General features: G+C 43.5%; 1 protein-coding gene across 1 annotated transcript in view; it reads left to right on the top strand.

Annotated features, from left to right (window-relative positions):
• The window catches only part of Rapgef5 (Rap guanine nucleotide exchange factor 5), a 225,919-nt gene that overhangs the window by 172,060 nt on the left and 28,349 nt on the right, over positions 1 to 25,510 (top strand). The window contains 8 exon segments of the mRNA XM_040742315.1: positions 5,577 to 5,655; positions 10,693 to 10,837; positions 12,221 to 12,318; positions 13,993 to 14,023; positions 14,830 to 14,908; positions 17,215 to 17,364; positions 21,488 to 21,585; positions 24,466 to 24,591. Coding sequence (XP_040598249.1) covers positions 5,577 to 5,655; positions 10,693 to 10,837; positions 12,221 to 12,318; positions 13,993 to 14,023; positions 14,830 to 14,908; positions 17,215 to 17,364; positions 21,488 to 21,585; positions 24,466 to 24,591 — 806 coding nt within the window.

Below are 25,510 nucleotides of genomic sequence, written 5' to 3'. Positions count from 1 at the left end.
GCTAATCCAGTTCTCAGCTTCTCGTGTAAGTTACTTCTCTCTATCTTAGTAAATATCCAACTACCTTTTCCCGGCATCCTCAGTGTGACTCACTTACCTACGCAGATCTGTATCTGCCGACATCTGCCTCCTGAGTACCCAGCTGTACCTTACTTTTAAAAATAGTAGCAGGTGATAGGAAAAGCTCTATGACATATCAGTAAGCCTGATCATAGATCTGATTTTTGGAGCCTTCTTTGCCAAGGCTGCAGATTTGAACTGCTTATTTATCAAGTTGCGTAGTACTTAAAAAACCAGAATTCTTTTTGCTTCCAGGGTTAATGATTATTTGAATATAACTTTTATGCTATGAAAGGGAAGTTGAAAAATTATCTGGGTGTGTGGTAGTGAATGTCTATAGATCCTAGTACTCAGGAGGGAGAGTGCAGAAGGAGACCAGGGGCTCAGAGTTTTTTCTTGAGTTTGAGGCCAGCCTGGACCATGGGAGATCCTGTCCCAAAACACTAACACCTACAAAGTTCAAAAAGCTACCTTAACATTATTCTTTTTGGGGGGGACTGGGGAAGTAGTAGGTATTTAACTTACATGAAGCCCTAGATTCAGTCCCCAGCACCCTACCCTAATAAAAACACAAAAGCAGTGAACATTCCCAAAGGTTAATGATGAGCCCTAAAGAACGGTTCTCTTTGTGTATTAATACCTGGGAATTCATAGTGTTAGAAATCAAAATGAACACATCTCTTGATCAGAATGTGAGTGTGTAGATCTGTTTAAATGAAAGATGTCTTTATGAATACAAAAGTGCTTTTCTGCCTACATTCTTAAATTACTGTTAATTAAGCACTATGTAACATCATGGATAATTACTGTGCTTTAATACGGATACTGGTGGATGTGCTAGTCTTTCTAAACAGCTGTTGCTAGCTAATGGTCTTTGGGAATCATTCACAGTCATTGTGGTTCTTAAACAAAAACCACAAAATCTCTAAATACCAGCGGGACAGACTTTTTTTTTCTTTTTGAAGCATGGATGGTATAAAATGAAATGCACTTTTATTTGAAGTGCACCGCTTTTGATTATACTTTTTGTTCATATCTCTCAATTACATTCTTAATCTTTGCAGCAAAGGAATAAAGGAAAGCTTGTTACATGGGGAGAAATAACCATGGTTTCAAAAGAAAGACTGCAATTGGGAGTGTTGGGAAATCTGATCTATTTGCTGGGATTTTTAACTGTTCTGTTCATTAGACTTTTAACTGGAGATGTTTTCATATGGCCTCATTGTTTTTATTTTAATTAATATTTCTATGACAGATAATTAGGTAAACGCTGTTGAATATTAAATATGGTTGTAGCTTAGGGGGAAATAAGCATTTCTGGGTCAAAGCTTTTCACAAAATATTGTGATATGCGAGCTGATTAATTGAACTGAATGCCAAGTGGGTTGCTACCATCTGACCAGACTCTCACCACTCATTACCTGAGGGTTTGTTTGGCATGGAATGGTGGCTTATGTCAAAGTCAGTGGTGTTCTTTTTAAGCTTAGCTACTAATGGAGAAAAGTCTTTGTTTTGTTTTTTGGTTTTTCGAAACAGGGTTTCTCTGTATTTTGGAGGCTGTCCTGGCACTCTCTCTGTAGACCAGGGGTGGCCTCGAACTCACAGAGATCCGCCTGCCTCTGCCTTCCGAGTGCTGGGATTAAAAGTGTACGCCACAGTCACCCGGCGGAGGAGCATTCTTGATTGGAAAATAGTTTCTACCTCACTAGATTCAGCAGAGAGTAAGAATATCCCCACCTGTCTGTCATATCAAGCATTTTAAGTGCCACTCAAATGTGCGGAGTTCCTAATGTGGTCCCTTGGTCCTTTCTGAGCGTCGGTGGCTCCTACCCGTGGGGGTTACGGAATACCTCAGAGCAGGGTGGTCTGTCGTCCTTCCCATCGTCTGTGTCTTGCATGACGTGCCGAAAAGGGGGGCATTTTAATTTCTAATCCAGCCAGAGAAGTTAAGTGTTTTCCGTAAGAAGCTGAAGAGCTGGCTCATTGGTTAAGAGCATTTGCTACTCATGCAGACAGGCTGAGTTTGGCTCCCAACATACGTGCAAGGCAGTTTACAACCATTCACAACAAGTTCCAGGAGATCCAGTGACCTCTTCTGTCATCTACAGGCACCAGGCACACACACGGCACACAAATATATGCATTCAGTTCAAACACGCAGACACGTGAAGTAGAAATGTTTTTAAAAGAGCTTTTAGCAATCATATTTAGCCTAAGTTTACTGTGTATGGGGAAGATATTCCGAAATGATAGCTCTCGAATGCATTCCAAATTACCGTGGGTCTTTCAGACATCATGTATGCGGTTGATTTTTAAGTTCAAATACCTTAAAACGGTAATAGAAGTCATTGCATGTACCCAAATCTGTCGTTATAATTACTAATCTTTAAAAACAGGCTGTTAGGTTAAGTGAGTGGTTTGGGGCTTTTATAAAGAAAGACTGTGGGACTTATAGCTGGTCTGTAAGTACAGGCTGTGTATTGTCTGATGAGGCACACAATGTTTTTTTATGTTAAGCTTAACTTTCACCCAACAAAGCCTGTGAACACCTGTTTGGGGGAAACATATATATATATATATATATATATATATATATATATATATATATATATATGGAGAGAGAGACAGGAAGAGAGAGAGAGAGCAAGCCAGGTGGTAATGGCACAAGCCTTTAATCCCAGCACTCACAAAGCGGAGGTAGAGGTAGGAAGGTCAAGGCCAGCCTGGTCTACAGAGCAAGTTCCAGAACAGCCAGGGCTACACAGAGAAACCCTGTCTTAAACAACAACAACAACAACAAAAGATAAACAGATAAGAGAGTAGCAGCAAGCCAGGCCAGTAATTTGCGAGCATATTTTAATGTCCAGAACATTGAACGTCTAGCCTTATAGTGAGTTTTAGGTGCCATTTGTCATATTGTTTTGATACACTATGACTTATTAAAAAAAAAGTCTTCCCTTCAGTGCTGGGGATTGAACTTAAGACCCTGTATAAATTGTAAATATCTTTGTTAAAAAAATTCCACTATAGTCTTCATTAATTAGCACCGTGGCTCACTCCAATGACTTCTTGCAATTTAAAGGCGACGGCTCTAGGCTCTATGGGTAACAGTGCTTGCTGCCCGAGTGTGTGTGTGTGTGTGTGTGTGTGTGTGTGTGTGTGTGTGTGTGTGGTCTAAGCAAGAATCCCCAGTACCCATGGAAAATCCAGCCGTGCATGGACCCATAAGCCCAGCACCAAGAGCAGTGTCTAGTCAGTGTCCTGTTGCTGTGAAGTCACACCATGACCACAGCAGCTCTCCTAAAAGAAAGCATGAAATTGGAGCCAGCTTTCAGTTCAGTTCATTATCATCATGACAGAGATCATGGTGTCACACAGGCAGACCTAGAGAAACAGCTGCGAGTTCTATTTCTGGATACACAGACAGCAGGAAGAGAGGGAACCACTGGGCCCGGCTTGAGCTTTTGAAACCTCAAAGCCCACACCCCTAGTGATGCACTTCCTCCAACATGACCACACCTACCCCAACAAAGCCACACCCCCAGTCCTTCTCAAGTAGTGCCACTCTCTGATAATTAAGCATTCAAATATTTGAGAATGCCCAGACCTGTTACTCCTTTGGCAGCTATATGGTGTCTCTTTCCAAGGCCTCTCTCTCTGCCTACCTTTCCCAGAATTCTCCTTGTCTCCTAGTTCCACCTGTCCTCCTGCCTCTATTGGCCAGTTGGCCAAACAGTGTTTTATTCGTCAACCAATAAGAGAAGCACATATACAGAAGGACATTCCCCCATCACACACACACACACACACACACACACACACACACACACACACAAAACCATTGCCTAACGTAGAGCAGAATCATCTTGTTATTCTGTAACCAAGTCAAACCTAGAAATAACTCTGAGGCTGATAGGTGTTCTCTTATTTGAGCAGGATTTGATTTGTAGATACAGCCTTGTTGTTTTGCATTTGATCTTTTTCTTTTTTTAGAGCAGATGTAACTAGTTGTGTTTAACTATATTCTGGAATCTTTTGTTGTTGTTGTTGTTGTTAAGTCTTCACAGAGCTCTGTAGTAGACAATTAGTTATACCTAGGCATTTATTAACATGTAGATCATGGACTCAAGATTACTCTTACAAAGTAACCACATACCGAGTGGTTTCTCACATCGATGAAGGCTGGGAAGCTCAAGACGAAGGTACTGCCTGGTGAGGGCTTGATCCTGGTTCAAAGCCCGTCTCACTGAGCACTCACAGCGTAGACACAGGGACAGACACACGGGACCCCTGAAGGGTCACTGATCCCATCCCTAAAGGATCCACCCCACCCCCAAGACTCCACACGGTCCTACTGACATGTCAAGTGTTCCACCTCTTAATTCCATCGTGTTAAGAAGCAGGTTTCTATTTATTAAGGTAGAGGTGGTGTCCATCTTCAGTCTGTAACGCTGCATAATTTCATTGCCTTCATAGTTTGCTTCATGCACCTGAAAATTAAATCGTGCTGTACGATGAATGATAAAGGGACCGGGCAGAGAGATTTCTGTGAAACTGTTTTGTATTTTACACATGAGCTCTGCTGCTTTGGAAATTGTGGTTGGGGATCAGAGTTTGCCCGTTTTGCAGCCCCATATCACATGCCAACTTTTCCAGAAACACCCAAGAAGGGGAAAAGGGGGGGGGACTGGGGCTTGTAGGGTGGGGGACACGGAAAGTAGGGGAGCAAAAGGAACTGAGTGCAATGATCAGCGTGTTTTGAAATGTCACACTGAAGCCTATTGTTTTGTACATTAACTGAAAACGTGACATTGTAAATGGAATTAGGAAGAAGCATTTTGTTGTTAGGCTAGAATTTCAGGCTCCTGGTTTTTCACTGGAGTTGGGTCCGTCCCTCCTCACCGTAGTAAGAAAATCTTGCGTCACTTTCCCAACTTTTCTTTTTGTGTGGTATTGATGCAAACTGAAGGCCTTGCTAGCGCTAGGCAAACACTTCATCTACCACCAAACCAACTTCTTACAGATGGGCTTGAAAGGAAAATGTGAACAAATGACCTTTGGACCCGATGTGTGTCTTGTGGTTTTTCTTACCCTTATTCTTACCCTCAATAAAAATGAATGGCCTTGCCAAGTCTTACTTTATCAGAACTTTTGAAGGCTTTTTTTTCCTGTAAAACTGTACTGTGTGTGTGCATATACATATACACACACACATACCTCAGAAGGCTTAGGAACTTCATTGTTTAAGACATTATTCATGTGTTGAGCTTTCAGAGACGCCTCTACTCTCAGATATAAGTGATCTCTTAGTAAATGGAATAATAATGGCATATTGAGAAAATTTGTCTTGAGTGTTTGAAGCGTCGGTGTAAAGAGTTTTTTAAAGGTCACATTTAATACTTAGTGCATTTGTTGGTGGAATTTTACTCTAGCCCCCATCAGTCACCGTGTCCCTGCAGCAGACACTATTCTGGCCCTCTCTTTGCTCACACTGTGTTTCTTCTCTTCTTTTGCAGAGACGCTCCTCGATGACTTCCTCCTCACATACACCGTGTTCATGACGACTGATGACCTGTGCCAGGCGCTGTTAAGGCAATATCCTTCCTTAACTTCAGGGTGCTGTGCAGGGTTCCTCCGGGCAGACACCCTGCATTGCGAATGAACTGCCTTCCTTAATTTACTCAACCCACGGCGGAGTTGTAGACGCGTTAAATATTAATGCCATGATACCCGAGGCGAGGATGAAATGAGACAGGACAGACAGGGGTAGGCGAGCGGGAAATGCAGCAGGATATACAAGGGTATCGAGTGGGAAATGCAGGGCTGCTGCCTTCATGGTCTGTGCTGTGGGCGAAGCGTGCTGTGTAAATCATGTTTGCTTTACATCTGCTTCTTCCGGTTGCTTAGGGAGCTGGCAGTAAACTTGCCTTCAGGTAAACCCAAGTGAAGAGGTCAAGAGGGATTGACAACAACAGTGTTTTTATAGAGATTCAGCCATTCAGAGTTAGATGTCTTGTGTAGCTCCCCTCCACCCGTGTGTGTGTGTGTGTGTGTGTGTGTGTGTGTGTGTGTGTGTGTGTGTGTGTGTGATATTCCTGGGAAAACATCCCTGGATGCCTGAGTTGTTCTCCCCAATAAGAAACCTACTTTCATCCCTAGATGCCATTGTCAATCTTTTTGGAGTGTTTACTACATAACCCTTTAATGGCGTAAGCCCATATAAACTGTCTAGAAGTCTCCACTAGGGCTTCTTGCCTCAACTGTGCTTAGTAGAGAAGATGCCTCCAAAGCAACTGAGTATTTAATAAATTAATTTAGTTAATTAGCCCTTACGCAGCCGGGCGGTGGTGGCACACCTTTAATCCCAGCACTCTGGAGGCAGAGGCAGGTGGATCTCTGTGAGTTCAAGGCCGGGCTGGACCGACAGCCTCCTAAACAATACAGAGAAACCCTGTCTCGTAAAAAAAAAAAAATTATAGCCCTTACGCATTTAATAAAAAAATACTTTACTGCTTTTATTAAACCAAACCAGAGGTTCCCTTCCAATCTACTCTACACAAAATATTTAGGAAAATGGTTTATAAGCCAAAGATTGTATTAATGCCTAACGGTAATGGCCATTTAAGATTCCTTTCCTGTTAAATAATTGTTATATGTCTCCCAACCATACTGCATTTTTTCACACCTAAACGAATACTTTAAAAGTCCATAAAGTGAAAGTAAAACATCCCTTAAAAAAAAAATACACGACTAAGCCTGGTCGACAGAGAGAGGGAGTTCCCGGGATGGCCAAGGCTATCCAGGGAAACTCTGTCTTGAAAAACAAAACAAACAAACAAAAAAGTTGACTAATCCAGACTTGGTGTCATGTAGCTGTAACCCAGCATTCAGAGGGCTGAGTGAGTCAGGGAGATCGCTGGGTGTCTATGAAGGCAAGCAGGGCTTTCAGAGACAGTTCAGCAGAGTCTCCAGAACCGAGCTCAGCGTAGTGACTGTCTGTCTGTCTGTCTGTCTGTCTGTCTGGCGGGAGTTTGTAATCCTGGTTCTGGGGAGGTGGAGGCAGGCAGAGCTGCAGGGCTCACTAGCCAGATAGTGGGAGCCTGCCCTGAGTGGGAGCCTGTGAGTGACCCTGTCTCAAACAAAACAGTGGATGTTTCCCAGCAAATGTCATCATTCATGGTTGACCTCTGACCTGACCTCCAGGCGCACGTGTGTGTGAACCTGCTCACACACGCAAACACAACGTCCACACACACAACACCAAAAGAGTACTTATATATTGATGTAGGTGTGTGTGTGTGTGTGTGTGTGTGTGTGTGTGTGTGTGTGTGAACTAGAAATGGCATAGATTTATGTATGAACTGTTTGGAGCCTCACCGAATCCTCCGAATAAGCCAAGCTGTAGGTATTTTTGGTGGTTTCTAAAATCTGGCTCATAAAACCAATCCTTGAAAGTGTTTAATTTTGGATCTGAAAATTTTCAGCAATATGCAGATTTTTCTCGTGGTTTTCAAGTGAGGTGCTTTTTTTTTTTTAAATCAACAGTAGTTATAAGTTTTTAAATTTCTCCTTCAGATGTATTTTGAAAAAAAAATCTGTGAGCTAATTTCATCTACATTTTAATGCCTACCTACGCTAAAGCAATCACCGCCCATTAACTATAAGAATTGCATCCTGTCACAAATTACATGCCTTTAAACTGTTGTCTTCAGCTATGATCCTAATATGATTTTTATTACCACTTAATAATTTAATGTCCCTGTGGATGTTCCCAAAGAATGTCTGAGGGTCTCCTTGGGTATTTGTGTTTTTCAGTCTTTAACCAAGACATTTTATACGAAATCCTAGTTATTTCTGCAACCTTTTCATTATTAAAGTCCACAGAATAGAAAACAGCTTACGCCACGGGTCTCTTTGCACGACTGCTTTTGTTTCTTGCTATCTGTGAAGTCACACAAACCACAATTGAAACTGTGACATCCGCATCAAGTAACAGCAATTTTGCTCCTGCCTTCACAGAGATACCTGTCATAGTCCAGTACTAAAGAATGATCTAGGTCATTTTTGTTTGTCTGTTTTCCCAATATTTTTAAGCACTATTTATAGGTTGCAACCATTTCACGGTGCTCTGATATTTTATATGGGTATCTTTATTGTAATAGGATTGAATGGCTTTTTTTTGGCTTTTACCATAGTAAAGCACATTACAATGAAGCTGGTAGCCAGGGCCAGCCAGCTAATATTCGATGCATTCCAAAGAACCTGTAACTCACCCATGCCCTTCCCCCAATACTCCACTTATAAATCAGTATAATTAAGCCTGGGCAAACTATAAAAACCTATGCCCTACTACAGTGAAGCAGAAGAACAAATACAAAAGCCAGTAAGTGTTCTAGAAGGTAATATAGCAGGGAACACGAGGTTAAGAAAATAAATATTAGTAACTATAAATTGGGAATAATAGTTGAACACTGCCAGTTATGAAATTGCTTTCTTCTGTGGATGTATGGCTGCGAGACTTAAAATATGACATATGGTTGAAGCCCAGATCTTCACCAAGAGTTTCTCAAATGTAACACAAATAAAGGACCCAGAGGCAGATATTGAGGTTCAAGATGAAGATCAGGGAAGCAAAGCAGTCAGCCGGCCACTAGCTCTCACCTCAAGCTCAGGCTGAAAAGACTGACCCACACACAAGCTCTTCCCCAAGTCTCAAACTGCTGCCTGTCCTCAGTGAGGCTGGAGACCAAATGCCTATACTGACTACTGAAGATGCTGTTTCTATCTTTTACACCCCTCTAGTGCTGGGATTAAAGACCCGGTGATCTGTTTCTCTTTTAGACTGATTCAATCTCGTGAGTCCCTGGGTGGCCTAGAACTCGGGGAGATCAGTCTACCTCTTAATCCTGAGTCCTAGGATGAAAGGTGTGTAGCTTCTGGATGCTGGGATTAAAGGTGTGTGTCACCCCTGCCTGACCTCTACAAGCTTGAGACTGGCTTTGCTTTTCAGAATACCGAGTCAAGCTTTAATGGATCGTGAATAATAATATATCACTACATTCCTCCTTGCTAGACATGTTCAAAATGAATACATGTGCAAGCAGACACACTGGTAGAATTAACCTTTATAGTTGCTTTTCAAGAGAAAAAACTGAAAGAAATAGGCACTTTAGCAGGCATTTTGTTTGTTTGTGTGGCTGATTTTATTTCGCAAGTAGACTTTGAAAGTGGCCCCAGTGTTTTCTTGCAAGTTAGGAGGAGAGTGGCTGAGTCATGTCTTAACATATTTGCAGAGTCTGAGGAATAGCTCCTTTCTATTTTTGCAGCTGTTCACTGGCATTAAAAGATTTGCGGTCTTGATCAACCACCTTCCCGTGCTTTCTGGGTCTAGCTTTTCCACACAATCAGGACAGTCGGGGTCGGGAATGGTGGTGAGGTGCACACCTGCAATCCCAGCTCTTGGGAGGTGGAGACCAGAGGATGAAGAGTTAGGGCCAGCCTGTGCTACACGAGACTCTGTCCTGAAATAAAAAGAAAAGAAGGAGAGGGAGGGAGGGAGGGAGGGAGGGAGGGAGGGAGGGAGGGAGGGAGGGAGGGAGGGGAAAGGAAAAAAAGAAATGATAATTTTGAGGGAAAAAGGAATAGATGAGTTTATGAGTTTAGACAATTCCCAGCTCCTGTCTCATTCCTAGTCAATCAAAGGTTGCTACTTTGAAGCTATTTTAATGATTAGTTAATTAGGAAATGGTTCAGATGTTCTCAAATCTGGATATACTGGAGAGCATGTTCTCAAATCTAGATATACTGGAAAGCCGCTGTTAGTCATCATCTTTCTAAGTAATTAAAAATAGTCATATAAGCATTACTACAACAGTCATGGAAGCCATTATTAATTAACCCAAGTAGAAAATGCTTCTGTTTTTCTTGTTTTTATGCTCAGCAACATACTGTGAATGTTCATTTTTAATATGTGTACCCACCCCGCGTTTATGGCCTCAGAGTCCTTTATTTAACTGACCTCTTGCTGGAACTCTTATCCCTTCCCCTGTCACGTTTTAAATTTACGTTAATGAAGCTGAAAATCAGGAGCCCGTTTTACCTGCACATTCATCTGGTTCCTTTGTTCCAGTACTTTCTCAGGCTCGGGCATTTGAGTCAGGCCACCAATTGTGCTCCAGACAGCTGTGCTCATCTGGAACAGCTTTAGAAGCAACTGGGTTTCATAAAATATGAATTTCTGAAGATCAAAGGTTGCCTGGCTTCCTTCTGGCGTGCCTCATTGAAACAGTACTCACCTGTGTAGCGAGGCTGTGTCTTCTTTGGAAGCTGCCCCTTGAAATCTGTGAGCCGCCTCCTGTGGGCTTGGAACTGACATTCATCCCACGCACCCCCCCTGGGACTTTGTCAGCAGTTGCAGGGGCGAGGTCCAGCCCCTCAGCTACACGGCCCTGCCAGCCTGCGGGGGAGAGGGAGGAAGGTGGGGCGGGCTTCGGTCCTCCACGCTCTGGGTCCTATTCTTTCACCTTTATGCAGTTCCACATTCTTTGGAAAATATGCTTTAGCCCATTTTGTAAAAGAAAAAAAAGTTTGTGTTCCTTTGCAAACGCAGTGTTCTTTCTTAACCATTGGCACCTATTCTGCTAAGAAGTATCGAGGGGAAGAAGAAAACTCGGATGTCCCTTGCCGGAAGCGCAAGGTCTTACATCTGGTTTCACAGTGGATTGCTCTGTACAAAGACTGGCTGCATGAAGATGAGCATTCAAAAATGTTTCTAAAGGTATTCCAGCGCTTTGGGGCATTCTGATGCCAAGTGGTCGATTTTGTTTTCAGCTACGTGCTTCCAAAAAAAATAATAAAAATCTCATTTTTAGTCATTCAGCTTTTGGTGTGTCAAATTCAGTGAAGGTTTAGATTCATTCTGATTTCTAAGACCAGGCATTCTCTAAGGAGGAACTTATTTTATCTTTTTAAATATTTTATTTATTTATTGTATATACAGTCTTCTGCCTGCATGCCAGCAGAGGGCACCAGATATCATTCAAGGTGGTTGTGAGCCACCATGTGGTTGCTGGGAATTGAACTCAGGACCTCTGGAAGAACAGTCAGTGCTCTTAACCTCTGAGCCATCTCTCCAGCCCCAGAGGAACTTATTTTAAAAATCATAAATATATTTTGAAAAACTATGTGTGAAAATTTTTATAGACACTAATTTTGGATGGTTTATTTAAATCATGAAAATTTTTATTACAAATTAAATAAAGGTATACCAAAATATGCTTAAAGATTTAATGCTAGATTTATGATAATGTTAAAACTAATAACACCTATATGGCAAACAATACTTACATAAACATTTTAAAATCATATTAATCATGATAAATTGCATCATGATTTGAATTCTGAATACATGCTGTATTTAAGAATTTTATCTAAGAATAGATATTTGACAATAAACTTTGAAATAGTAACAATCTGAAAGGCACTAAGCCAGATAAACCAATTTGTCGAGATATTAAGAGTTCGCAACGTGTATTTACCAGGGACAGTCCTCTGGAATAGAGAGTTTGACTTATTTGACCACTGTATTGGATGTACAAATCAGCGCGAAGAAAGGGTAAGAGGGGGAATTTAGCAAGACATCTGCTTTGAAACAAAAAACGTGAACCGACCCTGCCTATCGATATAGAGGAAATGGCATTGAACCCAACATACCTAGCCATCCCTCTGCCATAACTCAGGTTGTTTCTGAAACCCGCAGTTTATTTTTAATATGTTTTCCACCCAGGTAGTCATGCAGGTGTTCTGTTTTGAAACCTAAACTACTCATGGAAATCTCTTATAGCCAGCTAAGTGATCTGGTTCCAGCATCCCCAACAGACATCCTTTAAGAGCAGCCTGAGAGCAGTGGCCTGCAGTTGAGTGGCTAAGATGTAACTCCTACCTAGTCCTGAATGCCACCCACTTCCTGGAACAAGATAACCATTACCTGAGCCTTTTTTTTAAATTGGTGGTGGTGCCGGAACTGAACTAGAGCTTTACACATTCGAGATGTGTACTACAACTGAGAACTCTATGGGTGGCCCTGTCTACATCCTAACCCTTACAGAATAGACACTTAAATCGTTACAGTTGCCATTTCTCGTCTCCACCCTCCCTGCAGACCATATACAGGAATGTGCTGGATGACGTCTACGAATACCCAATTCTTGAGAAAGAACTGAAAGAGTTTCAGAAGATACTTGGAATGCATCGACGTCAGTGAGTATTTAGCTTTCCTGGTAGCAGACAGTGAATGCAACAGCCAATGTAGAGTTTAGGCTGTCATGTACATAAAGTGAAATTTTTTTTCATCTGAGCCCTGGATTTATCTAGATTACTAGTAGTCTAGTAGTAAGTTGTATGTTTTTGTTTTTTGCAAATAGAACTAAAAGAACGGTGGTTCATACTCATTGACTTTTTTTTAAGTTTTCAATGATAAAACCAAACTGGATGGTGACATCCTGAGTATATAAAGACAGTATATGAATTTATTCCTTGATTTTTTAAGTCACATATTTAGCTTATCATTTGGGGACTCAGGGCCAGCTCTGTGGAACAGGGCAGAAAAAGGGTTATAAACAGGTCCCAGTGAGTCACGGAGCATTTCGTAGGCACAATGTTACGAGATTCCTGAGGTTTCCTTATCTGTTTAGAAAGACTGGAGAAAGCCAATTTCTCGAGTTAACTGTCAGCATGCCCAAGTGTCCCATAAGTAGCACTCATAAATAAATCTTTGAGATTGGCAGCACCTGGCTCCGCTGGGTTTTAACGGCTTTCCCTACTAATTTTGGCCAGTGGAAGCACTGATACGTTATTCAATTCCAAGGTACAGCCTTTGCCAAGTTTATCCAGTTTGTAGTGCGGTTCCTCATTTTCAATAGCGCGAAGGCAGTACGCCATCAAGTTGGAGCTGCTTGTCAGACTTCAGCAACAGTGTGGGCACATGTCTCGAGAAATGTAGGTCCAGGCCACTGAGATAACTAGTTAGAGATTTAAAGCCTGAGGGAGCCCCCATTACAAACAAAAGGTGTGTGTGTGTGTGTGTGTGTGTGTTAGTCTTAAGGAGCAAACAGAAGCCTCTGTTTTACTTGTCAGAGTTGCACGTTCAGAAACTGGGTGCAAGGTAGGACCCCTTTTTTTTGTTTGTTTTTTTTTTTTTAGAAATCAATGCTGCAAGTATGGATAGCTTGATGTTGATGTGAAATTATAATTAGTAAATGAAACCAAAAAGAAAATAGGAAAGAAAGATAAACTTTACGACTAAGTAATCCCCCCTTTTGGATGGGACTCCGTACTGTTACAGTTGGGAAACCTCCCTGCCTGGTTTAATGCGCTCGCATACGTTAACCCTGTCGTTGAAATCCAGGGCATCCCATCCAGATTTTACATTCGTTATGACGGGAACTAGCAAGCTGAAGTGAGAAAAACTGTATGAAGATGTGAGTTGGGCTGGCGGTGTGGGCCATCTCCCGAAACACAAGCACTCGTGCAGAGAAGGAGGCGGGAGTCCCTGCTTCTCTGGTGTAAGGCGGTGGGATGCCTTCAGACTTATCAGGCAGGGCAGGGTGAGGAAGACAGATCCTCATTTGCAGTTTCTTGTTCCCAAGTGTCACAAGGACAAGACAAAAACAAACAGAAAAGACCCACAGCACACACTGAGTATACATAGACGTCAGAGGACAGCATTCGGAGTAAACCTCTCATTCCGCTGTGTCAGGCTTGGGGATGGATCTCCAATCGTCAGGCTTGGCGGTTAGCACCTTTACTGAGTATCTGCCTCACTGGCTCTGTTTTGTCTTTTTTTTTTTTTTTTAAACAATGAACGTCTCTGCGGTGCTGTTCCTGGAAGCGAGTCTCCTATACGAGTTTCATGTCTTACCTTTCTCTTTGCAGCACTGTTGATGAATACTCACCGCAGAGGAAGGTTGGTAAATGCCTTTGTATCTGCAGCAGTGCAGGGGGGCGTGGATCTGACTTAGAGAGCTTGCCTTGCCTGACTTGGCATTTCCTTGTAATTTAAAGCGAATACAGCCCCAAATCTAACAGGGTAAGACAGGGAAATCCAGGGATGCAGCTAGCCTGCATTGTCCTTCCTGTCTGCTGTCACCAAACTGATACACGTCTGAATTTTAAAACTGCTCACATCCCTCCCTCCAAATCCAAATAGGAAGCCTAACTGGAGGGTTTCCCTTACTCCGAGAGTTAAGAAAGCCTTCTGAAAAAGATTTCACACCTTCAACATGACAGAGGGATGGTAGCAAAGGTGTTGTGTTTCCACTGAACTCGATGAGGGGGGAATGCAGGAGAGGACATTGGTCAGTGTCTGACAGAAGATGAGTGACCCTCGTAACCAGTGGCGGGGGTGGGGAATGATCTGGAAAAGGCAGGAGCTGAGGTTACCTTAACTGCATCTCAGAGCTTGTTCTGGGATGGAGAAAGTGTCTTCCAAAAGAATTGTGGGTGTTTCTGGGGTGTCCTCTGTACCAAGGAGCTTTTTGCCTGCTCCAGGCCTTGGCCAACCTCTCCTTCCTAAGGCTCAGAATCTTCCCCTACCCACATTTAACTGAAGCAACGCCGTCTTTATTTCTCTAAGGTTAGATGGGTGGATTTCATGTTTAAGAAGTAAATAAATGAAATTGGCTAGCTCTTTTGGGACATGTTGTAAACAACCGCGACTTTCCAAAGGGCAAGGGTTCATTCATTCATCGTTCTCTTTCTCCCTTTCCACAGAATAAAGCCCTTTTCCACCAATTTAGTCTTAAGGAGAACTGGTCCCAGCACAGAGGAACGGTGGCCGAAACAGAGGAAAGTGAGTAGGTGTATACAGGAGGGCCACCACCCTCCGACAGGGGCACATCTTGCCTGAAGCTGCCATTTCTGCCCTCATTCCTCTTTGGCAAGAGCATTAATATCAAGTAGCTTGGCTCTCCTTCCTTGGATTTTAGTGTTAGTGTCGTTGGATAATGCAGCGCTCCTTCCAAGAGCGGCATATTCTTGATTTGAGAAGTCGGGACGTGGATGTGTGCACAGAGCCCCTCTAGCATCCTACAGAATAGGAAAGGAATTCAGGGTTTTTTTTCTTCTCTGAACCTTCCTTCTGGCTCTCGCTGCCCGTGGCCCACGGTCCACAGTCGACCAGCAGGGCACCAAAGCCAGTGTTCAGGGAGTTAGCTGAGTTGATCTCTGAGATTTACAAGAGAAAACCTGCAGAGACTAATGAGAGGGGGGTGTGTGGGAGAAATTGGTCTCAGGCCAGTCAATCTGTCACACACCCAGAGTGTACTCAGTCCGTGCTTCTTGGACTGATGGGGCTCATGACATCCCCTGTGGGTAGAGGCATTCACCAAGTACAAAGGGGAAAATGCGATTTTTAGCAGCAGCCTAGAAGTGCTTGCCTGTTTTCTACATGGGGGCAGAGGTTGCCTGTTTGTGTAGAGTTGAGTTAATGGCAGGCAGAGAGGGAATCAAAATGCCTGTGCTATTGTGACCTCGAGTAACTTTCCGCTCATCTTTCTCCAAATGCTAAAACTCAGCTTTAGCTATTTGCTTGGCTTTTCTAACAGTTCCAAAATGAAATGTCTTAATGACAAGACCAAAACAAACAAGCAAGCAACCAAACAAACAAACAAAAACTACCCTATGGCCTCGCGCCTGATGCCTCCCGCAGAAAGGTTTCTGTTGCGTTGCGATAACTGGCCGCCCGCCCCCCAAATGAAAGAGCAAATGCAATTACCTTGCCTCCTATTCCGTTGATCGCTGACCTTCCCTGTCCATTTCTCTTATAACCTGATCATGGAGTTTGCTGAGCTGAGCTTCACAGACGCTCGGCGTGGCAAAAAGCCCCCAGCCCCTTCTTGTCCATCAGTGTACTAAGCAAGGATAAACTTGACCTCCGTGTAGTAGTTTACAGACTGGGTATTGACTCAAAACCTCCATTTTCCTCTTGAAAGAGTAGAAGGAGGAAATACGCCCCCCCCCTTCAAGTCTGCTGGCAAAATATAAAAGAGTAGTTTGTTTAAAAAAAACAAAAAAAAAAAGCTGTTGGTTCAGTGGCACACCTAACCAAAGCAAAGACTGTCAAGTGCCCAGTGCGGGGAATGCGTTGGTTTGAGGTCCCCAAGGTAGCAGCTCACACTCTGGGCTTGCATTTCTGGAAAGTCATCCCCGAGTTTTAGTTTTTGTGGCACCATTTTAAATCGTACACACGTTTTCCCTAAAAGCTGCCACCCCGCCCCCGGTCTGGTTTTTTTTTTTTTTTTTGAGAAACTATAGAGCATCCGAGCCTACCCTTGACCTGTTTAGTCTAAAGAAGTCAGCACTTGCACCCTAAAGAAAGCTATTGTAAGAGGTAGCACGTCAGTGATGGCCATCGCTACTAAAACTACCTCTACTATGCAAATCATGAAGAAACTTTTCTCCCGCACCCATTCATCCTGACAGTGATAATACCCTACTGATCATTAATAACACCATCAACGATTTAAAAAGACGTTTTCAAATGATAGAAATGTGACCTCTGTTTAAGAACTCATCGGCACTTGGCTATGGGTTCAGGTTGGAGGCTTATTCTAAAATGACCTAGAAAGCTGCACACACACACACTCACACACACACACACACACACACACACACACACACCACACATACACCAAGGCAAATGACAGACTTTCAGCTAAACTTCTGAGAATTCTAATAGCCAGTGTGCGGTTCTTGACTGGGTCAACTGAGACTGTCCTGAAATGGAGTATAAAAATAAAAATGTATGCGTTTAACATGCTGCTTTGGGAGATCCTAACAACTCTCAAGGAAGGGGTTGAAAAGTATAGTCTGTGCAGCCTGGTTTCCAGTGTCTTCTGGACAGTCTGTCACAAGCACATGCTGGCAGGACCCTGGGATGCCTTGCAGTACGGGAAGCCAGCCAGCTGCTCCTCCGTGGTCACGGCAAGCATTTGCTGACAGGCTAGACCCTCGAATCCTCATGCGGTCCCAAACGCATCCATCTGCACACGCATTATGCTTAAGACGGAAAGCAAGGTAGACACCTTGGTTAGGAAAGTCTGTGGCCTCGAGGTCACAGTTCTCTGGTTACAAGGATTGTCCCTTTGACTCCCACAGTTTTTTGCCACGTGTATGTAACGGAGCACTCCTATATCAGCGTGAAGGCAAAAGTTTCCAGTACAGCCCAGGAGATCCTGAAGGTCGTGGCTGAGAAGTTGCAGCGTGCAGAGGATGACCTGGCCCTGGTGGCCATCATGTTCTCTGGAGGTAAAATATTTTCTGTCTGCTGGGGGGGAGGGGAACACGTCCTTCTGTATATATGTCTCTCTTACTGGTTGATGAATAAAACGCCGTGTAGCCAGCCAGAGGAGTAACGGATCCGGGCATTCTCCGGTCAGCCAAGACCATGCAACAATACACAGATTAATAAAAATGGGTTAATGAGTAAGGTTGAAGTAGCCAATAAGAAGCCCTAGATATCAGCCAACAGGTTTATAATTAATATAGCATCTGTGTGTTTATTTGGGGCTCAAGGGTGGCGGGACCAGGACGGGACAAAAAAACTTTTTATGAACATCTGTCCTTGGATATTAATCTGTCCCTGGATCTCCACTGGGAGGAAGCTGACATTTTGTAGAGTAGACATGCTGCCTCTCCTCCTTCCTCTGCCTGCAGTTGGATGACCACGGTAAGAGTATGAAGTGCCTACCAGATGTGTTTCCATGACAACAGTGGGGCTACTGAATTTCCTCCCTTGAATTTAGTAGCAAGACGTGCCAATGTTTTGAAATGTATTAAAGAGCTTTCTATCTTTCTTTTTTTTATTTTTTAGTATTAGATAAGCCTTCCATTTTCATGTTTGAATTAACTTCAGAGACTGTTAAAGGATTTAATTACTATACAAGGAGGGGAGGGTGGCCTTGAACTAGTCAGTCTTGCTGACTGAGAGAATTTAGTGTTTTGACTCCTATGTTGGGAGAGAGGAAACTGTTGCAATAAAGTAACAGCTTATTGCATGGTGAGCTGGGCCTTGTGAGAGTGCATGGTATGGTGAGCCAGCCTTGTAACAGCCTCTCCTGTTGTACCTTGCTAGTCCGCCCAAGGAAGCTTTATTATCTATCTCAAATAAGACCGTGCAGATTACAAGCTGATGTGGTTGATGCCTGCAGCCTGGTGTTACCGGACCCTGTCAGATCACACTGTCACTGGCCTCTCTCTGGGCTTCCCATCTTAACTCACTATCTCATTAACTCCCGAGGGAAAAAACGGGAGGAAGGTGACTATTGAGAGTGGAAGAAGTACCACATTAACTAATCAGCCAGCAGGTGTTGGGGGAGGAGAGCAGGTACAAGGCTGTGTTTACCCTCCGTAACTGTCCTGTAGGTAGAGATAGACTCAGAATTCTATGTGAGGACAAGCATTGCTCCTGCTACCTTCTTGCTCACGGGCTAGTCAAACAAGTCTTGCAAGCCAATCAGTTACACGCAAAAATGAACAAACAAACAAATCAGTAAAGCTGAAGCCATTCCCTGCAAGCCTACTAGAGTCCTTCCTTTCTTTCTAGAACTCTCACTGGATAGCCTGACATCCCAGGTTGAGGGTGTAGCCCGGAGAAAAAAGAAAAGAAAACTCTAACCACAAATTATCCAAGGGAAATAAAAACAAAAATTTGCAAAGCATGTGGACCCTATGAACTTTAATAAGGAAATGGTTTGGGGGCTGTGGTGTTTGTTAGGAAAGAGAGGGGGGAGCTAGAGGAATGGCTGAGCAGTTAAGAGCATTTGCTGTACTCGCATAGGACCTAAGTTCAGTTCCCAGCTGACAACCATCTAAAACACCAGGTCTAGGGACTCTGGCATCCTTCTTCCGGCCTCCCTGGGTATGGCACGCCCATGGTTCACTAACGTGTGTGCGGGTAAACATCCATGCACATAAAGTGAAAGAAAATAAATGAATAGCAAAAGCTTAAAGTGGAGAAAAGAAATTGAGACAGTTTATTAAGAAATGAAAACCCCTCCCAAGGATGAGAATGTCTAGTGAGCTGGAGGAACGTGCCCTCAGAAGCTTTGAATTAATAACGTATTTCAGGTAGATATATTAAATGTGTCATATTTTTTTCCTTTTTTTAATTTAAATTAGAAACAAGCTGGTTTTACATATCAATCCGGGCTCCTATACTGGTTTCCCAGCCATCAATCTGGGGTCTGTGAGATCCCCCTTGCTTAGCTCAGCTATTTCTGGGTTTCTCCAGCCTGGTCTTGACCCCTTTGCTCATCACTCCTCCCTCTCTGCAACTGGGTTCCTGGAGTTCAGCTCAGTGTTTAGCTGTGGGTGTCTGCTTCTGCTTCCTATCAGCTATTGGATGAAGGCTCTAGGATGGCACATAAGGCAGTCAGTCATCAGTCTCATTATCAGAGAAGGTCCTTTAAGGTAGCCTCTCCACTATTGCTCAGATTGTTAGTTGGTGTCGTCCTTGTAGATCTCTGGACGTTTCCCTGGTGCCAGACTTCTCTTTAAACCTATCATCCACATGTTTGGCAATGTGACGTCACGTCCCGTTCACTGAGTGGGTTTTGTTGGTTGGCTGGTTGGTGGGTGGGTTTTCTAGACTTGTCGGTGCTGGGGCGGTCTATAAAGAGGTTCCTTGCCTGCATCTTCCTGTCCTTCAAACAATAGTGTTTAAATTGGGGTGAGAGGGGAAGGGCTTAACTGCTCTAGCTCTGTCTCACAAATTATATCTTAAAATTCCTGCAGAGAGAACTGACGCCATGACCCGGTTTCTTGTTTGTTTGTTTGTTTTATTTTGGTTTCTGGTGTTTTGAGACAGGGTTTTTCTGTGTAGCTTTGGAGCCTGTCCTCCTGGCACTCGCTCTGCAGACCAGGCTGGCCTCAAACTCAAAGAGATCCGCCTGCCTCTGCCTCCTGAGTGCTGGGATTAAAGGTGTGCGCCACCAACGCTCTATGACCTGATTTTCACTTTATTTAGATTTTGAGAAAAGTTTAAGGAATTTGTTGATGTTTGCTGGGTTTTTTTTTTCTAAAAAAGGCACCAACTGTTCTTGGAGCTTCAACAGATTTGCAGATATTTTGTGTCCAAGGTGGTGTCATAGCAGCCTACTCTTTTTTTTTTTCCATAGGCTAAAATTTAGTTTTTAAGCTTTGATGCTTTGGTAGCCAACTTGAAAGGAGTTGAGACCTCTGTTAACAGCCTACCGCTATAATAATATAGACCATTATAATGCTGACCCACTGGGAATAAATTAGACAATCATTCATGTGCTCTCTATTAACCAGACATGGTTCAAAACAAAATCTGGCCTTTAAGTTGATTAAGTTATCTAGAGCAAAGCGTGTCTCCCACTCACAGCAGTAACTAAAGTGCCGCCCTAGGGGAAATGGATTGTGTGGCCACAGAACAAATTTATGGTTACTTTATCCCTGTGTGTGCATTTGGTGTGGAGGAGGACATCCATCTGTGAAGAGAGGGCACAGCCTGCAGGAGAGGAAAACCTAGACTCAAACATTGTGCTGTGAGGAAGTTAAGTAGCCACCGTCTGAAGAGCATCCCACCTCGCCAGTAACCAGAAGCTAACTGAGGACCAGCCTTTTTCCTTGCACATAAAGCAGACCATCCCAAAACTGCAATAGGTGTTGTTAGGTACACAAGCTTTACATCTAATTTTAGGGATATATTTATTTATTTATTTCTGAAAAGAGAGTTGGTAACCAGTTCGGCAGTTGATATCAAAGGCTTTACCCAGTAATTCCATACTAGGAAGTCTGTTTAGAAACTCGTAGGTAAGCAGAAGGGATTTATGCACAAGGATGTTGCCTTCAGCAGGACATATTACGGCTAACTGCAAGAACAGAACCGTTTGTCAGGACGCTGTGATGTGCCAGGCCCCGTGTTTATACTTAACATATATTAATTTATAAGAGCAAAAGTGGGAAACCATTAAATGTTCAGCAGTAGAACATGACTAAATGATGATATAATGGACTGCTATGTAACCAATTAAACATGACGTGTAAACAGGAAGTGGGTAAGTGCTCATAATGACATCGAACTGTAAAACAATTTGTAGGACTAAATCACTAGTGTGAGTGTGTGAACAAGTGTGCATGTTCTGTATTAACTACTGAGATATGGGCTCCCACTGTTATTTTGGAGACAGGGATTATGAGTGAATTTGGTTATCTACCTTGAACTGCCCTGTTTAGCTCCAGAGTGCTAAGTGGAGATGCACCTACCACCACTGGCGTTATGTTAAAAATTGGCGAAGACAAACTCAAAGTTTATTTACGTATTTTTAAATATTTTTCTTAGGCAAGTTTCGCAGGCTTACTTGTGTTTCTAATTACTCCCCCCCCTTTTTTCCCCCAAATACAGAAAAGCATGAATTTCAGCCAAATGACTTGGCCATTTCCAAATCCCTGGAGGCGTCGGGTCGAATATTTGTCTACCGGAAAGATCTAGCTGATACTTTGGTAAGAACTTCTGTGCTGGCACTGGAAACACAAGTTTCAGATGCAACAATAATTTTCATGCTTTATTATGAAAAACGTATAGTAAGCTATTTCCTCTCCCAGCCAAGGGTAGGCTGCCAAGTGCTATGTCTTTGGCAAATCAGAGGCCTTGGCTTAACGGATTCTTTGCCTTTCGTAAGATCAGTCTTGCTGTGTTACAAAGGATTCAAAATAGTGACTCCCTGTCCTGTGACATTTTGAGTTAGTCTCTTCTTTCTTTTGGGGGAGCTTGTATGGGTACAGGGCTGAGAAACATTCCCAGGTAAATATAGAGGAGAAGAGCCTGTCCTCTTGACTGTTCCATTTCCTTAAAGAAAGGGTGGGTTAAAGCCTTCCCTTGGTGAGATGAGTTGATAACAATACCAGATGCCCTGAAGAGTAAGATTTTGAAGGAAAACAAATGTATGTATGTATGTATGTATGTATGTATGTATGTATGTATGTCCTTCAGGTTATTCTCAGTGTGAATTTTAAGAACGTTTATAACCAAGGGAACAGCGAAGGAATTTCCCAGCACTTTTTAGTAGACAGTGAGCTTGATGTTATTCTTGCCCGTGGAAGAAGATAGTCTAAAATGTGGCTGTTGTGGGTTCTTGATAAGAAAAAACCCACACCCTAGCTGTCCACTGTGCCCTCCACTCTCAGCCACGTAGCCAGCTACCCGGTATAACTCCCCCAGGACTTGCTTATACAGGGCCTCTCAGAGGCCCTAAGGTAGTCACGGGTGAGATCCCAGTGGAATAAACGGGTGCCATGAGCTATGTTGTGAAAGGACCCAGGACTCCATCCTGCCCTCCAGCTTTGGGCACCACTGCACGTGTCCTGGTGGGAAGCAAATTTAGGATTTTTTTTAAGATTTATTTGTTAATTACATGTACAGTGTTCTGCCTACGCACCAGAAGAGGGCACCAGATTGGATTGTAGATGGTCGTGAGCCACCATGTGGTTGCTGGGAATTGAACTTAGGACCCCTCTGGAAGAGCAGCCAGTGCTCTTAACCTCTGAGCCATCTCCCCAGCCCCAGATTTAGGAATTTTATCCTCAGAGGATTCTGCTTACAACAAATGGTGTTTGGGGAGGACGACCACATGAGTCTGCTTGCTGTACCCATTAACACTTTCACACAGGAGAACAAATCTTCCTCAGAATCAAGCCTTAGAGCCTAGAGGAATGGAACAGAGAAAATAAACCATTGCCTGGCCAGGGTAGTGGACAGCCTTGAACAACCAGATGGTAACCAAACTGTGCTTAGGGACAAATTTGGGGGAAAATAAAAGGGACAAAAGGCCACGTTATCCTGCGATTCGGCCATAAGTCCCCGCCCTGAAGTTTTCTCCTTGAGTCTACTTGAGTGTCTTGTCCCATCCTAGCAGAAAGTCCCCTGAGAAACGGTGGCTTCCCCACCTTAAAACCATAGACTCTGTAAGTCAACAAACCAGACTGTGTCTCCTGACTCTGCATCCTACACCCTGTGTGGGGTGAGAGTCAGCTTATGCCTGGCCCTCTCTCAAGCCAGTCAACCCTGTGGGGAAATCTGGAAAGGTCCTCTGTATTGTTGGTTGGCTGGTTGGTTTCTTTTTTAATAGGAAACCTTTTCGTAACCATTAAAGTTCTAAAATGGCATGTTATCCATGTCATTTATTTTTTGCATAACAAGCCTTGTCATATTCTCTCTCTCTCTCTTTCTCTCTCTCTCCCTCCCCCTCTCTCTCCCTCCCTCCCTCTTTCTCTCTTTCTCTCTCTCTCTCTGTCTCTCCCTCTCCGTCTCCCTCCCTCCCCCTCTCTCTCTTTCTCTGTCTCTGTCTCTCTCTCTCCCTCTCCCTCCCTCTCTCTGTCTCTCTCTCTCCCTCCCTCTCTCTGTCTCTGTCTCTGTCTCTCTTTCTTTCTCTCTCTGTCTCTCCCTCTCCCTCTCCCTCCTTCCCCCTCTCTCTCTTTCTCTGTCTCTCTCTCTCTTCCTCTCCCTCCCTCCCTCTCTCACACTGGGAACTGACCTCAGGGACCTCATAGATGGTAGGCAAAGCATAAGTACTCTATCACTGAGTTATACCCCTTTAAGTATTTTAATTAGAAAATATCAGTTATTTTAGGAAAGTACCAAATTGTTTATTTAATAACTTTGAAAGTGATGATAGATCTAAGGCTGTGTTGGCAGTTTAATAGTCTCATGACAGATTTTGGAGGAAGTACTGTTATCAACCTCAGATTGATTAGCCCCCAACTCTACGATGAGGGGAAAAAAATTGTTACATAGAATACATTAGTAAGGCCACATGGGCTCTTAATAAAATAGCTTTAATTCTTACCTCATGTTAGATTTTTTTTTTCCACTCTCCAAGGGCACTGTAATAAAATTTGTGAGCATGTGTCTGGGATGGGCCTAGTAAACTCGTGTTTCCTGTAAAAGCCGTGTCTGTCTTTATTGAAGTGCTCTGTGACATTTCTTTTGTTTGTTTTCATACTACTAACCCTGCTGGCACGTTAATCCTTACCAGAAGCCGAAGTGACTTCAGGGCTTTCACTTTCATTACGATGTCTGTCAGGGCTGTGTTTTATAATCAGATCTCTCTGTGTGTGTGTGTGTGTGTGTGTGTGTGTGTGTGTGTGTGTGTGTGTGTGTGCTTGTGGGGGAGGGGGAGGCTTACTGATCACTGTTCATTCTTTCTACTGTTCCCTGGGGCCATTTCCTACAATGGCTGTCACTCACTGCAGGTGACCAGAGCAGGGCAGAAAGGATGTCTTTTTCTAACCTGGGTTCCTAGAACCTTCCCTGTGGGCAGCCAACTCACTGTGAGGCGTTTGGGAGCGACTGAAGATTGTTTTTGCTTCTGTCTGCCGGTTTAGAACCCCTTTGCGGACCACGAGGAATCGCAGCAGCAGAGGCCCGTGAGGATTTTGGGGATGAACACCTGGGACCTGGCCCTGGAGCTAATGAGTTTTGATTGGAGTGTGTTTAACTCCATCCATGAGGTGAGCAGGGGACAATGTGGCTGTGACTTTTGCCTGAATGATTTGGTGTGTGTGTGTGTGTGTGTGTGTGTGTGTGTGTGTGTGTGTGTGTGTGTGTGTTTTGAGACATCCGTATGGTGATATAGGTATGCTAGGGTAGTGAGGTCTAGAAGCTGTCTGGGGGAGTTAAAATAGACTGAAAAAAAATCTACCTCACCCTGAGAAAGTCAGACTATGTCACGTGATTTCTTTGCTTCTTGTTCCGTCCAGTGCTTGGAGTGAGTGAGTGTGGACATGTTGGGTTCATATGCAGACAGCCGTAGGGAAGTAGATCATCTGTGGGGATGTGATGATTTTATAGATTTACACTGATACATGATGCTATAATGAGACTGAATAATTTTATCTTTCATGTTAAGATTTCCATGTATACGCCGGGCGGTGGTGGCGCACACCTTTAATCTTAGCACCCGGGAGGCAGAGGCGTGCAGATCTCTGAGAGTTCCAGGCCGGCCTGATCTACAGAGCTAGTTCTAGGACAGCCAGGGACACCAGAGAAACCCTACCTCGAACTCCCCCCACCCATTCGTATTTCTTAAATCTTAGAATGTGCTATCTTATCAGTTTCACATTTTTGCGTGTATGGACATCTCCCCTGGGGACAGATTATAAAGTTTACAAATTGTAGGCTAGGAGCAAACTGCTACTGGCAACTTGGTGTTAGCAGGGCTCACTGGATTGAGGAGATCAAAATGCCACAGGTCTGTTCCCGTGTGGTACACACATCTTGCATGTAGAGAAGCTGTTTCTTCCCCCCCCCCCAAGGTGTCTTTCCTTTTGCAGGGATGCACGTGGCTTGAATTTTTGGGGGGACCCCCATAAGCCTTTCCTTCTTAGATATCTGTTAAATTCGTTCATATTTTCTCAATAAAATGTGTTG

This window comes from Mesocricetus auratus, unplaced genomic scaffold, assembly GCF_017639785.1.
Source record: "Mesocricetus auratus isolate SY011 unplaced genomic scaffold, BCM_Maur_2.0 Super-Scaffold_15014, whole genome shotgun sequence".
Lineage (NCBI taxonomy): Eukaryota > Metazoa > Chordata > Mammalia > Rodentia > Cricetidae > Mesocricetus > Mesocricetus auratus.
This window is presented reverse-complemented; position numbering and strand designations above follow the sequence as displayed.